Here is a 12,156-nt window from a genome sequence, read left to right on the forward strand (position 1 = left end):
TTCCTGCTGTTGTGTGACTAGTACTATTAATTACAGGAAAGAGGATTATTGCAGAGTGGTATCGTTTGTCAGATTGTTTAATGTGCCTGCCTTTAGGAGCACAAACTTTAAATGGTGTCTGATAATAGCTTTGCTTTTCATAATGTGTTACATAAAGTGAGCTGAAAATATTTTCTCTTCTCAGTGGAGGTGTTTGCGTGTTTCATGGGATTGATGAATTTCACTATCTTGTATAGTCTCTTTTTGCTTTCCCCAGAAGTTGTGACAAGTCATTGCTACAATACGAGTGTTTTAAGTGGTGTGATATGACAATAATACAGAAAGTATTATCATGGCAAAGCATTCCCTGTGTAGTTACAACTCTGGTTACAGAGCTGTACTTGTGTAACCAGAGGAAAAGGGTGGTCACCATTAATACACTGGCAGGGCTCAGCTTTTGCAGATGCTGTTGAAGTCTGGGCGGTGCTAGTGTTCTGAGTGTAGATGTATTGGTTGCTGTGTGAGGAAGGGACTCTTTCTTCTGTGTAGCTGTGCTAGTGGCAGCTCGGTGCTGATGAAGTCCAAGGCAGTCCTTTAGCAGTTACAAGAAGAAATAGAAGGGTATGTGCTTTTGGTGTGTACGTGTGCCTGGAAGTGTTTGACAGAGCAGCCGGGAGAAACTCCTGAAACTGTTTATTGACGCAAGAAATACTAGAAGGTGTTCTCTTTAACGTTCTATTATTAGCGCACGTTGGATATTCACTACTGAAGTGAAATGTTCCACCTTAAATAGTAACGTGTGCTTTTTTAAATTCCAGGTATTAGAATTGTGATGGGAAAAGTATTGCTAAATTGTCTTGGTCTGAACAGAGCAAGTTTATTGTAAATGAGACTTCTGCCAGTGAGCATCCAGGAATTGCCTTTCTTTGTGCCAAAGATAAAACGAGTGTGAGCAGGAGGTGAAAACTTGCAGGTTGTGTGTGAGATCCTTTACTGAAACAGCTGTGGTGAGGTGGAGAAGGGGCTTCTTAATGTGGACGGGGAGTTGCGCCATTGTTCGGAAGCAGCATTTGCTGTTTGAGTGGTAGGAGGAGCGGACAAGAGGAGGGCAATATTAACTTGAGGGTAGACTGTAAGGCTTGAAGCAAAATTGCTCCTGTGATACTACGGGGTGCATTTGTGCCGTATTGTAAGTGGTCTACAGTAAGACAGTGACCCAAAACTCTGAGCACTGCAGTTTCCACAAGTGTGTTTTGGTAAGGAAATGCTGTTGAAGGCAAAGAAATCTTCAATAGTTTAAGACACGTTTTTATTTTTTTTTTAATTTTTTCATTTCTTGTTCTTTTTTAGAGACATAGCATGCTTAAACAGCAGGATCTAAATATTGCCATGATGGTGACATCGCGTGAAGTTTTGAGTGCGCTTTCTCAGCTGGTCCCTTGTGTTGGCTGTCGTCGTAGTGTGGAACGTCTCTTTTCTCAGCTTGTTGAGTCTGGAAATCCAGCTCTTGAGCCCCTAACAGTAGGGCCAAAGGGGGTTCTTTCTGTCACTCGAAGCTGTATGACTGATGCAAAGAAGCTTTATACACTGTTTTATGTGCATGGGTAAGTGGCTTAGAACTGCTCACATCAGTCTTATCTGGGGAGAAGGAAAACTAGCTTCTGGGCATTTGCCTTTGCAGCTCTCTTGTTGGTACCAAATCGTTGCAAGTTTGAATCTGATAGTACATATACTTGTCCCTTACAGACGTGTTAAGTTAGTTACTACCTAAACTGGGAAAAGACAAACCCAAAAGGGCAGATCTTTTATACCGTCAGTTGCAGGCCATGATTGCTATTGAAAGATAACAATACTAAAATGTTTAGTCATCAATCTGAAATAAGCTCTGAAAGAAGAGTGTTTCTTTTGCTCCGCTACTTTGCATATAAAAAATAAAATAATTATTTAACACCTCCCCCTCCTCTCAAATTTTCTACTCTTTAACTGAGAAAGTGAAACCTCCTGGGCTTGGCTGGCACAATAAATAGCCTCACTCAGAGCCATTTGTTTCTCAGCTGTCAGCAAACCAAACAGTGACTGCTCACCACAGTGTGCATTTGCCTTCAGCTCATTCTTCATCTTGCTCCAGTTAGTGGCCAGTGAGAAGTAGGAAAGGCTAGTGCAGAGGTGGGGATGTTGAGATGTGGGGGGTGAGGTAGTGTGGCTTGATAACTGGTTCCCTGCACAGTGGTTCCCTACTCTTCTGAAACAGGTGGTGTTGGTTGAAGTCTGTTATGAAGTTACGCAACAGCTTTTTAGATGTGGGTTGGCTTTACCCTGCTTGCTAGGGTTTGTCTGGAAAATCTAGCCTGTGTTTTCCCTGTGCGCTGCAGGACTGTATGTCCTAACAGGTAAAAAAGGGGGAAGAGGAAGAAAGTTTTGGATTTCATGTTCATTAGCATGCCTGGTTCTGATACATGAGCTGAATCAGTACCTTTAAAATTTCTCTGGATAACAGCATTTTCAGAACACTAAGTTACGTTTTCTCCTTAGGTCCAAACTGAATGATATGATTGATGCAATTCCCAAAAGTAAGAAAAACAAAAGATGTCAATTACACTCCCTGGACACACACAAACCAAAACCATTGGGGTAAGTTTGTGTTTAACATGCACAATTCCATCTAAAACATGTTAAAGAACCAAACTGTTGATACTAACTTATTTTTAAGAGTGGAGATCAATTCTTACCCTGTTACCTGTTTGGTAGAGTAGTAATCTCCCAGCTATTTGGGTTGTAGGAGACCCGGATAGTTGTGGGGGAGAGGAACAGAGGCACCCAGGAATTTCGGGCAGTGCATGTCATAGGGATGAGCCTTTCTCCACGGGTTTTCTTAAGAAGGTAGTTAGCCTTTTTTGTGCAGTAAGAGTCTTACTAGTAGGGCGTTTAATACTTACCCCACTGCCCTTGCTCTCACTTTATTGACTAACCAGCACCAGTGCTGTAAGGTCGCCTGCCCTCCGTAAGATCTGTGCTTGTTCTCTGTGCGAGAGTTGTCCCTCTGCCCGTGGGCAGAGCTCCCTGAGGCAGCTGGTGATAACTCCATATAAAGTTTAAGGCTACTACATAAAATAAGCTGTTTCCCCAAACTTGACTGTCAGTTCTGGCTGTCCCATTTCTGCCTCTTGGCTTCTGGGTCTTTTACTTGGTAGTGGCGTGTTGTGTTTCGTTTTTTTGTATTAAAAAAATAAGTTTAGTTTCAAAACCAGTAGCAAAATGCAACTCAGCCGTTACAAATCAGTGCCCTCTGATGTGCTTTTGATATCTCATCTGATGTAACTTGGAATACAGGCTGCTCAGGGCATGGATGGCTCCTGCATTGTGATATAAGCAATATTCTAGAGAGACAAACTGGTTTTTGTGCTCTGCATTAAATGATTCATCAGCAGTTTTTCTCACACCAAGGTGAAAGGGTACATGCTAAACCAATATACAGCGTTTTGCTTGGGATTATTAAAAATGCCCTCCACGGCTGTTAATAAAGGGCTTTCTTGTGGTTGGGCTGCAAGGTTAGAACTAAAACTCTGTAAACACGTTTTCTCAAAATGTGACGGTGTGTTTTGAGTGCACTAGTGAAAGGGATATGTGTTTGCCTCTGTGTCTTGAAGTTGAAATGGTTTATTCCAGCTCGTTAATCAGAAAAACACTCCCTGTAAATCTGTTGTGGATTTCAGGGAGTTTTCTTGTTTGTGGGGTGTTTTTTAGATTTTTTTTTTTTAATATATAATGACCAATAAATCAGACTGCTGTGCTTAGCTGGAGCGTGCAGGACCGTTTTCAGTCAGCTGTGTCCTGCTCTGGTTAAGCATACAACCCGGGAAAGCGCGGCCGTGGTTTCCAGTTACAGGACATGTATTTTTCTATGCAGACTTGAGTCTCTTTGGGTTTAGACACATCCCCTGAGATGCAAGGCACGTGGAATTCGACACTTGATTTTCATCTCTGCTGCTGGAGGACAGTGGTAGCTAATCATTATCTCCTGTTATATTTTGGTTACAGGCCTTTCAAATAATTAGTTTCAATCTCATGTTACACAAACAAAAGATCATAGGGGTACAGGGATTATTTTTTTTTAATAAAGAAAATTCAAAGCATTATGAAAGTGTTAATTTGTTTTTGCTTTGCTTTTCATAAGATTAATCTTTTCTGTGTAAGTTCACGTGTCGTGGAACTTACCATTTTGGCAAGGCTGAACAATTTTGAAACTGAACGAATAAAGAGGAAAATGTTGCCTTGATTTCCTCAGTTCATGCTGGAATAATTCCCTTTAGTATTTTGAATGCTGGCGGGTTAATAGGGCATATGTGGAAGAGCAGAATTTTAATATATTGCAAGTAAAGCTTTGGGCTTTGTCTGATAACAAAGCTTGTGGGTAATCAGAGTAGTTTGCTGAAGAAACACAGCTTGCACTCCGCCTGCTCAGTCGATACCCATTTGTTATGCTACAGAAGTGATCAGAGTGTATCAGCACTGATATTTCTCCAAATAAATTTTATCCAAATATCCATATCCAAATAAATAATGGAATTGTCTTACAGAACAAATTTTACTTCTCAACGTAGCTCCTGCCTGACTGTTACAAGAAACTTCCTCACATGAGTTGCATCTGTTAGGCATTTCGCACGCACGAAAAGGGCTTTGAATGGTAACTGTGTGTTTAATTATGCCAATTACATAACGAGCTGCTCCCACTTGGGAGTTACTTGATGTCCTCAGTTTCGATGTGCCTGGTTTATGGCTACTCGGTGCCATTTGGGGCTAAGGAGCATTTAACCTCTCCTAAATGCAAACCACATGATCTGACGAACTAGGTGAGAGCGCACACAACTACTCTCGAGGAGGTAATTATTAAATAGGTGCGCTTCTTCCCGGCTTCCCTCCTCTCTTGTGTCCATACGTGAGCTTAAACAGAAACGACCGTTCTGATGAAATGTCAGGTGTAGACAAGCCCCTAGGTGAACATCTCTTGCTATTTAAAGTTCGTTCTTTGCTCTGTAAGTGTACTTTCAGCATATCCAAATGTGTGCTGTAAAGGTTGGGGTTGTTTTAACGAATTTTGGAAATTTATTTTAGGGTGTTTTATGGTTTCCTATGGTGGTAGGTGTGTGGAAGTTTGGGGGTTTTTGTTATGGTGTTTTCTTTGGGGTTTTTTTTGTTAGTAAGTTGTCATAGGAAATTTAATCTGCCAGGAGTATTAAAACCTGCATATGTTTATACTCAAGGCAATATTCTGAAAAATGAATACTGGCTTTGAGCTGTAACTTTAAAAAGTCATTATGAATCTGGGTTTATAGATGTGGACAGAAAAATGTGTATCTCATGTATGACCCTAACCTTGCTGGAAGTTAAGACTTGGCCTAAACAGAATTCCAGGTAAATTAAGCAACACGGAGGCATTTCCATTAGCATTTGTTTAGGAAAAATAACTTAATTCATTATAAATAAGGTATAGGTTTAAAAAATGTGTTTTAATACTACGTGACAGTGAAGGAAGCAATATGACACTCAGTTCACAGAAATTAAGTACAGATAAGATAAATAGTGAAGACAGCAGGAAGAAGGAGAGGAAGTGTAGCATCGCTTTCCACTATGGACCTTCCCAGAGATCAGTCAGGTAAACTAACGGTGCTTCATTTTGCTTCTTTTCTAAACTCGTAACAGGATAATGTACAGTCTTTTGTTTCTTACAATTTTTTTTGCAGGGGGTGTTGGATGGATGTGTGGGAGCTCATGTCCCAGGAATGCAGGGATGAAGTAGTTTTAATTGACTCTAGTTGTCTTTTAGAAACATTAGAAACCTATCTACGAAAACACAGGTATGTTCAAAGAACAAAGACACACCTTCATTTTGAGGAATACGTGCTGCATTTTTTTGTAAATCAAAATGTATGTAGAGTTCACGCCACGTTTAAAAGTGTAGAGGATTCTTCTGATACCCTTAAAACTGAAGATCTAAGCTTCATGCCGATGGAGAACCTCACCAGATCGCATTGTTACAGCGGTGATATGTTCTGTGTTTTACCTATTGTTCTGGGCTGTGGCAGGGGAAAGAAGTCGTCATAGCTACTTTTCTTAATTCTTTTTTTTTTTTTTGTTACGATTAAATTATAATCTACAATTTGATGTATTTAAACTGCATATTCTTTCATTCTTTTGCAAGTAGGCTGCTCTGGTTGGGGCTATGCCTTCCTTTAGGCTTTTGGGGAGGATGTGCAATTTCAAAACACTGTGAACTAAACTATCAGAAGCAGATTTTAGGCTTGGTGTTACTTATAAATCACTGTTTTAAAGCACTTGTTTATGCCTTAGCAGTGCCAGTGCTGTTAGGTGTCTCTTTGCAGGGAGAAAAATAGCCCACCAAATTATTGTTGCATGTGTACGGCAGCTACCGAGCTGATTAAAAAGTTTTAATTTGCAGTAGTCTCAAGGTTTTGATATAAACTGTGGGGGCACAGATGGGTGCGGGGGTGGTGGTGGCGTGGAAATAACACTTTGGAAACAAAATAACTTTAATCTCCTGTGACATTAAACACGGTGTTGGCAGCGTTCCTGATGCTAACCTGCAATAATATTACTGTTTTCTTTCCTTTCACCACAGAAACTAGCCAGTTATCATAGTTCTATCAAACATCAAAATATGTTTGACTTAGTGTTGTCAAGTGACTGGACAAACTAGGAAAGGGAAAAACACCATCCAGAGATGGAATGAAGAGCTGAGAGCTGAAATGTGAGCAGCTTGTCTGACTTGCATTTTTAGAAGAATGCAGCAAGAGGTTTTGTAGCTTCCTGAAGATTACTCCTCTTATAAAATAGAATGAGCTTAATTTGGTTGTATTTTAATTATAACAGACCTCATAACTGTACTCTTACATGAGTTACCTGAACTGTCACATGTTTAAATTGAATACATTGGCTTTCAAGTACATTGTTTGGCTATCTGCGCTGTAATCTAATAACTCAAAATACGTTTAAAGGTGCTTGTAGTGGAAACATTGCTCTTCCACAGCAGCCAACAGAGGAAACTTTTCTGATTGCTTATCACTTACTGCAGTATACTTTAATCGCTATAAAGTAACTTGGGGTGTTACTTGAGAGGAATTTTGTCCTGGCTTGTACTTATGACTCGGTTTGTTCACTATTAGATTTCTAATCTCTGAACGAATATGGACTTTCATATCCATGTAGGGGTTTCTTCATATTAACAGTTCACCTGATTAATGCCTTGAGGCACAAAAGTTGATATTCAGACTTGTAATATATGATAGGAGGTATAATGCATACAGTAAACTTGGGTGGCTTACGGCCAAAGTCTTGCTGTTTTACCTTTTGGAGTAACAGAAACCTTATGGGACCTAGTTTAAATATAGCATGCACTATTAAACAGCTCGGTATAACTTAGACTAAGCGGGTCTAAATTGCTGCTTGAATAAGAATTCAGTTCTGTTGTGTTCTGTTTTGATGCAGGTTTTGCACTGACTGTAAAAATAAAGTACTTCGGGCATACAACATTCTTATCGGTGAGCTCGACTGCAGCAAAGAGAAGGGCTACTGCGCCGCGCTCTACGAGGGCCTGCGCTGCTGTCCCCACGAGCGCCACATCCACGTATGCTGTGAAACAGATTTCATCGCACACCTACTGGGTCGGGCTGAACCCGAGTTCGCAGGAGGGTATGAGTATGTAATTGGCTAGAGTGGGCTATCTAGCGCTTTGCTTCTTTATTTTATTCTTGAATGTATTTTGCAAAAGTGATTTTTGCCTTCTTGCTGCATAATAAACTTCTAGATGTAAATATTCATATTGAAGTAGACTTGCAAGCTAGTGCTTCCAAGTAGTGACGGTTTTATATGTGCTTTGACATGAAAGTGAATTTAACTCTGAAAGCAAGTCTGAAAGAAATTGCCAAACGTCTTCTAGTTCATTTGCTCTCACTAGGGCTGCCTGCTTCTCCATCAAGGTGTTCAAAACATGCGAAATAGAAAGGGAACCCTGCTTGACAGTTTTACCAGATGCCAAGTGTTTGATTCAGTTTTGCTGCATTCGTATATTGCAAATTAATCTGGTTTAGTGTCTTAAAATTTTCCAGTGAAAAACACAATTCTGAGTCCCAAATCTTTAGACCTCAGTCATAACTGCTTGATTAGGAGAGTAAATCCTTTTATAATGTTTTTTCATTAACAGATGATAGAGACACATTAATACTGAAATATTTTTACTTTGTACGGTAAGTAACGTCTGAACTTCGCTGTGTGTTTGTTCAGCTTCACTTACTGACGCATTAATTTCTAGGAAGCTGAAATATTTGCTCTATGAACTAAATGCAAATGGTGGGAAACAAACGAATGGCTGCACCTCTTTGGTACTGAAGCTCTGCTGAGCCCTCCTAGCAGGAGCAAGCAGAGACGCATGGGGCAACACCCTCAGAAGTCACAGGTGGGAAGGCATTAGCGCAGCTTAACAGTGCTGTGCCCGGATTAACGTGACAGGAATGTAGGGTTTTGGCCTGGTCCTTTCTATTTTGCATCCGCATGTGGCACAGCAGAACTCGATTTAAAAAGCTGTTCGTGCAAACAAATCTTCAGTTGTACATAAAGAAAATACGTCATTGAAGTGCTTTGATCTCTTGGGAGACTTCCAGCTGCTTTAACTGTTCTACACTTTGGTTCAACCTTTCCTTTAGACGGAGAGAAAGGCATGCTAAGACAATAGACATAGCCCAAGAAGAGGTTTTGACCTGCCTGGGTATTCACCTTTATGAAAGATTACACCGAATCTGGCAGAAGTTGCGGGCTGAGGAACAAACGTGGCAGATGCTTTTTTACCTGGGTGTTGATGCTTTACGCAAAAGCTTTGAGGTAAAAATTGGATTTTATCTAACTTGTATTTGAATTGCTATAGTAACTGTGTGCAGTTTCACTAGAATTATTTTTCTGCTTTCTGCTAACTTTGGGTGGAAGGAACTGCAAGGGTGTTGCGTTCGGTCCCTTGCTCACGGCAGGCAATGGTTGCGCAATACCAATGCATGGCACAGCCGAGTTGGATTCCGATGTGGAGTCGACTGGAATGGAAAAGACTGAGCCTTGCTTTTGCTTTCCAAGCCGCGTGTTACAGTGCGCTGGATCTTTGGTGTTTTCAATTCACAGCAAAGGTCTTTCTACCTGACTGCATTTGTTGTAGCTCTGGCTACAACAGGTTCTATTTGACTTGTTAGTAAAACTGGAGGAGCTGCTTTTGAACTGCAAACGCAACTGCAGACTCTCGTGTTCAGGGTGTTCCAAGCACACTCTGTCATCCTGTGGGATGTGGAACGTCACACAGAGCGCCATGCAGTTCCTTTAACGTATGCCCATAGTATACTTCCTCTTCAGTATGACAGAGATCTTGCCTGTTACGTTTATCTTCCATTTATGATGACTGTTCTCTCTGAAAATGTCTAAAACATCAAGGAACAGAATCAGTTTGGGAAGGGTCCTAGTGGAACCCCAATCTAGGTAATTCTTGGAGTTTTTTACAAGTCATCTTCTTTAAAGACATGTAATGCCATGGAAGTGACAGTGGAGTGGGCATGTGGTGACTTGTTGGTCAGGTTTTGTCTTTTTAATCCAGTGAGCTATGGTGTTGAAAATCCATTGACATTGTCAAACCCGGGTAGTTACGCGGGTGTGCAAGGCTGGCTACGACTTTACAGTATAGAACTGGTATATCTTTGTATGGCCCTTTCTGAAGGGGAGTGGGGATGCTGGGGTCTCATTTTGGCTTGAGGAGTTCCCAGAGTCATTTGGGAAAAAACCCCTCCCAAACCCATGGCTTTATTTTTACCTCTGTAGAGCATTGATCCAGAATAGTTTACTAGTTTAACTGTGTTCTTGTAGTTACAAGATGTGCCATGGATGTGTCGTGTCTAGATGTGCCATTATGGTAACTTGTTCTAAATTTAATGCTAAGGAAATTATTATTTTGAGACACATCTACACATCAAAATTGGACTGCGTAGAGAACCAGTCAGATTTGTCACTGGTTACCCTCGACGAAGAGCTGCGGGAGTTCTGTAGCAGTAGTTGTCATGTGCTTTTTTGTCCTGCTGTGTTAAATCATCAGAGTATCGACCATGTAAATGGATCTGAAAATGTGTTCTCCAACAATCTGAATTTAGTGGCTAAACCTGGATAGGTGGTTTTCTTCTCTAGTCAGTAGTTGTGTTGCTGTGACTTCATTATAAGAAGTACTTACTGGCTCTTTTCCTCCTTTTTTATAAATGTAAAAGCTTGAATTGTATTAACATCTATAAATAGATCTAACCTCTTATAAACAGATGGCTGTGGAAAAAGTGCAGGGTATTAGTCGATTGGAACAGCTCTGTGAAGAGTTCTCGGAAGAAGAAAGAGTGCGAGAGCTTAAACAGGAGAAGAAGCGCCAAAAACGAAAGAACAGGCGGAAAAATAAGTGTGTGTGTGAGATCCCTCCTCCTTTGCAGGCAACAGAAGAGAAGGAAATCAATCAAGCAAAGGTGAGCAGTGATGGCTTGGCCTTTTGCTGGTGCTAAACAACCAGGTTTCTGAGTCAGTGCTGCTTTCATCAGCTCACTGGTCTGTGTTAGAATCCTGGAGAGGTTCCTACTGTATTTCAGTTCGGGGAACTCATTTTTGATCACTAGTGGAATTTAATTTTCAGATTCATACGCTTCTTTTGTAAAGTTGTTGTCTGAATGTCTAGATTTTGGGGGGTTGGGTTTGGTGGGGGTTATTTCTTAAAAAACCCTAAATCCAGGGGGTCAGCTTATGGGAGAATATTTATCAACTATCACTTCTTAAAGCTCACTTAGAATATGGGAATTCAAATGTTAGTTGCAGACAATTACCACAGAATGTTTGGAGAGGAGGAAGCTTTAACTGACTGAGTGTGATTACAGTTCTGGATCCCTTGACTGAGCTTAATGGGTAACTGTAGGTCCTATTGTTGTGCAGAAAGTGGTTGGTTTTTTTTATGTTGTCTTGTAGTTCTGAGGAATTACAAGCAATGCGGTGGCTGTTAGCAGTCAGTCAGCTGTTTGTTCTTGTGGAAAGAGGAGCCTTTTGACAGCTGCTGGCTGAGGTACTTTCAGAACTCACAAATATTTTCCCTTTCTGTTTTAAGGAAAGTTCCAACTTCACGGAAAGCAGTTGCAAAGCCTGTGGGAGCAGCGAAGAAGCCAACAGTTGTGTAGAAGTAATCGTTACCAACGAGAGCTCTTCTTGCACCTGTCCTAGCAGCGGTACCCTATTAGGTTCTCCTAAAATCAAGAAAGGTATGTTAGATGTCATTATTTTTCACTTTTAAAAACATGTACCATTTATTAGGTAAACAGTGCTCAGCTATTTCTAGAAATAACCTTTTTTCTTTGAAGAGCTCTTTCTTGTTAGAGGCATAACTAAAGGATATGCAGCAGCGGCTCTGGATGACCATAACTGTTCCCTTCCCCTCAGGTTTATCTCCGCACTGCAATGGCAGCGATTGTGGCTATTCCTCCAGCATGGAGGGCAGCGAGACGGGATCTCGAGAGGGATCGGATGTGGCCTGCACCGAAGGCATTTGCAACCATGATGAAAACGGTAGGTTTGGTAAGAGCATACTGTGGGTTTAGTATCCTCCAAACCCGAGTGGAGAAAAAATTGAGAAGGAGTTTGCCTGTCTTTTGCAGGAGATGATGCCTGCGTCCATCGCTGTGACGACAAAGAGGAGGATGGAGATAGCTGTGTGGAGTGTTGGGCTAATGCGGAAGAGAATAACACAAAAGGCAAAAACAAAAAGAAGAAAAAGAAAAGTAAAACTTTGAAGTGTGAGAATGAACATGTAAGGAACATAGCTATTCCAGGGAATCGCTCAGGGAAACGCGCGCGCTCTAAAGCAGTGACAAAAGTATTTAAAATTTCGATTGTGCCTAACGCTGTCAGTGGGGTGACGGGGATCTTCTGTTACCTCACCAGCCAAGTTTGGAAATGCAGGTCCTTCCTAGGAGGAAGGACTGGCTGTGGCAGGAGGGGTCTCTGCTCTCCTGTGTGCCTAAGCATGTGCACTGGAGCACGCTCCCAGTGAATTGACCCCCCTCACCAGGCATGCTTAAAAATATCGATCCTCACTCTCCTTTTGAACTTCATCCTCTT

The 12,156-nt window shown here is 41.2% G+C and overlaps 1 protein-coding gene across 1 annotated transcript in view; it reads left to right on the top strand.

Annotated features, from left to right (window-relative positions):
• GGNBP2 (gametogenetin binding protein 2) overlaps positions 1-12,156 on the top strand; it is a gene marked incomplete at its 5' end in the record, with an annotated part of 18,401 nt that overhangs the window by 4,569 nt on the left and 1,676 nt on the right. Inside the window, 9 exons of the mRNA XM_010139478.1 lie at positions 1,330-1,583; positions 2,512-2,610; positions 5,721-5,834; positions 7,483-7,692; positions 8,697-8,871; positions 10,329-10,523; positions 11,150-11,300; positions 11,479-11,604; positions 11,694-11,845. Of these exons, the coding sequence (XP_010137780.1) occupies positions 1,330-1,583; positions 2,512-2,610; positions 5,721-5,834; positions 7,483-7,692; positions 8,697-8,871; positions 10,329-10,523; positions 11,150-11,300; positions 11,479-11,604; positions 11,694-11,845 (1,476 nt within the window). The remainder of the gene's footprint in view (positions 1-1,329; positions 1,584-2,511; positions 2,611-5,720; positions 5,835-7,482; positions 7,693-8,696; positions 8,872-10,328; positions 10,524-11,149; positions 11,301-11,478; positions 11,605-11,693; positions 11,846-12,156) is intronic.

The sequence above is a fragment of the Buceros rhinoceros genome, unplaced genomic scaffold (assembly GCF_000710305.1).
Source record: "Buceros rhinoceros silvestris isolate BGI_N320 unplaced genomic scaffold, ASM71030v1 scaffold27227, whole genome shotgun sequence".
NCBI classification, from domain to species: Eukaryota; Metazoa; Chordata; class Aves; order Bucerotiformes; family Bucerotidae; genus Buceros; species Buceros rhinoceros.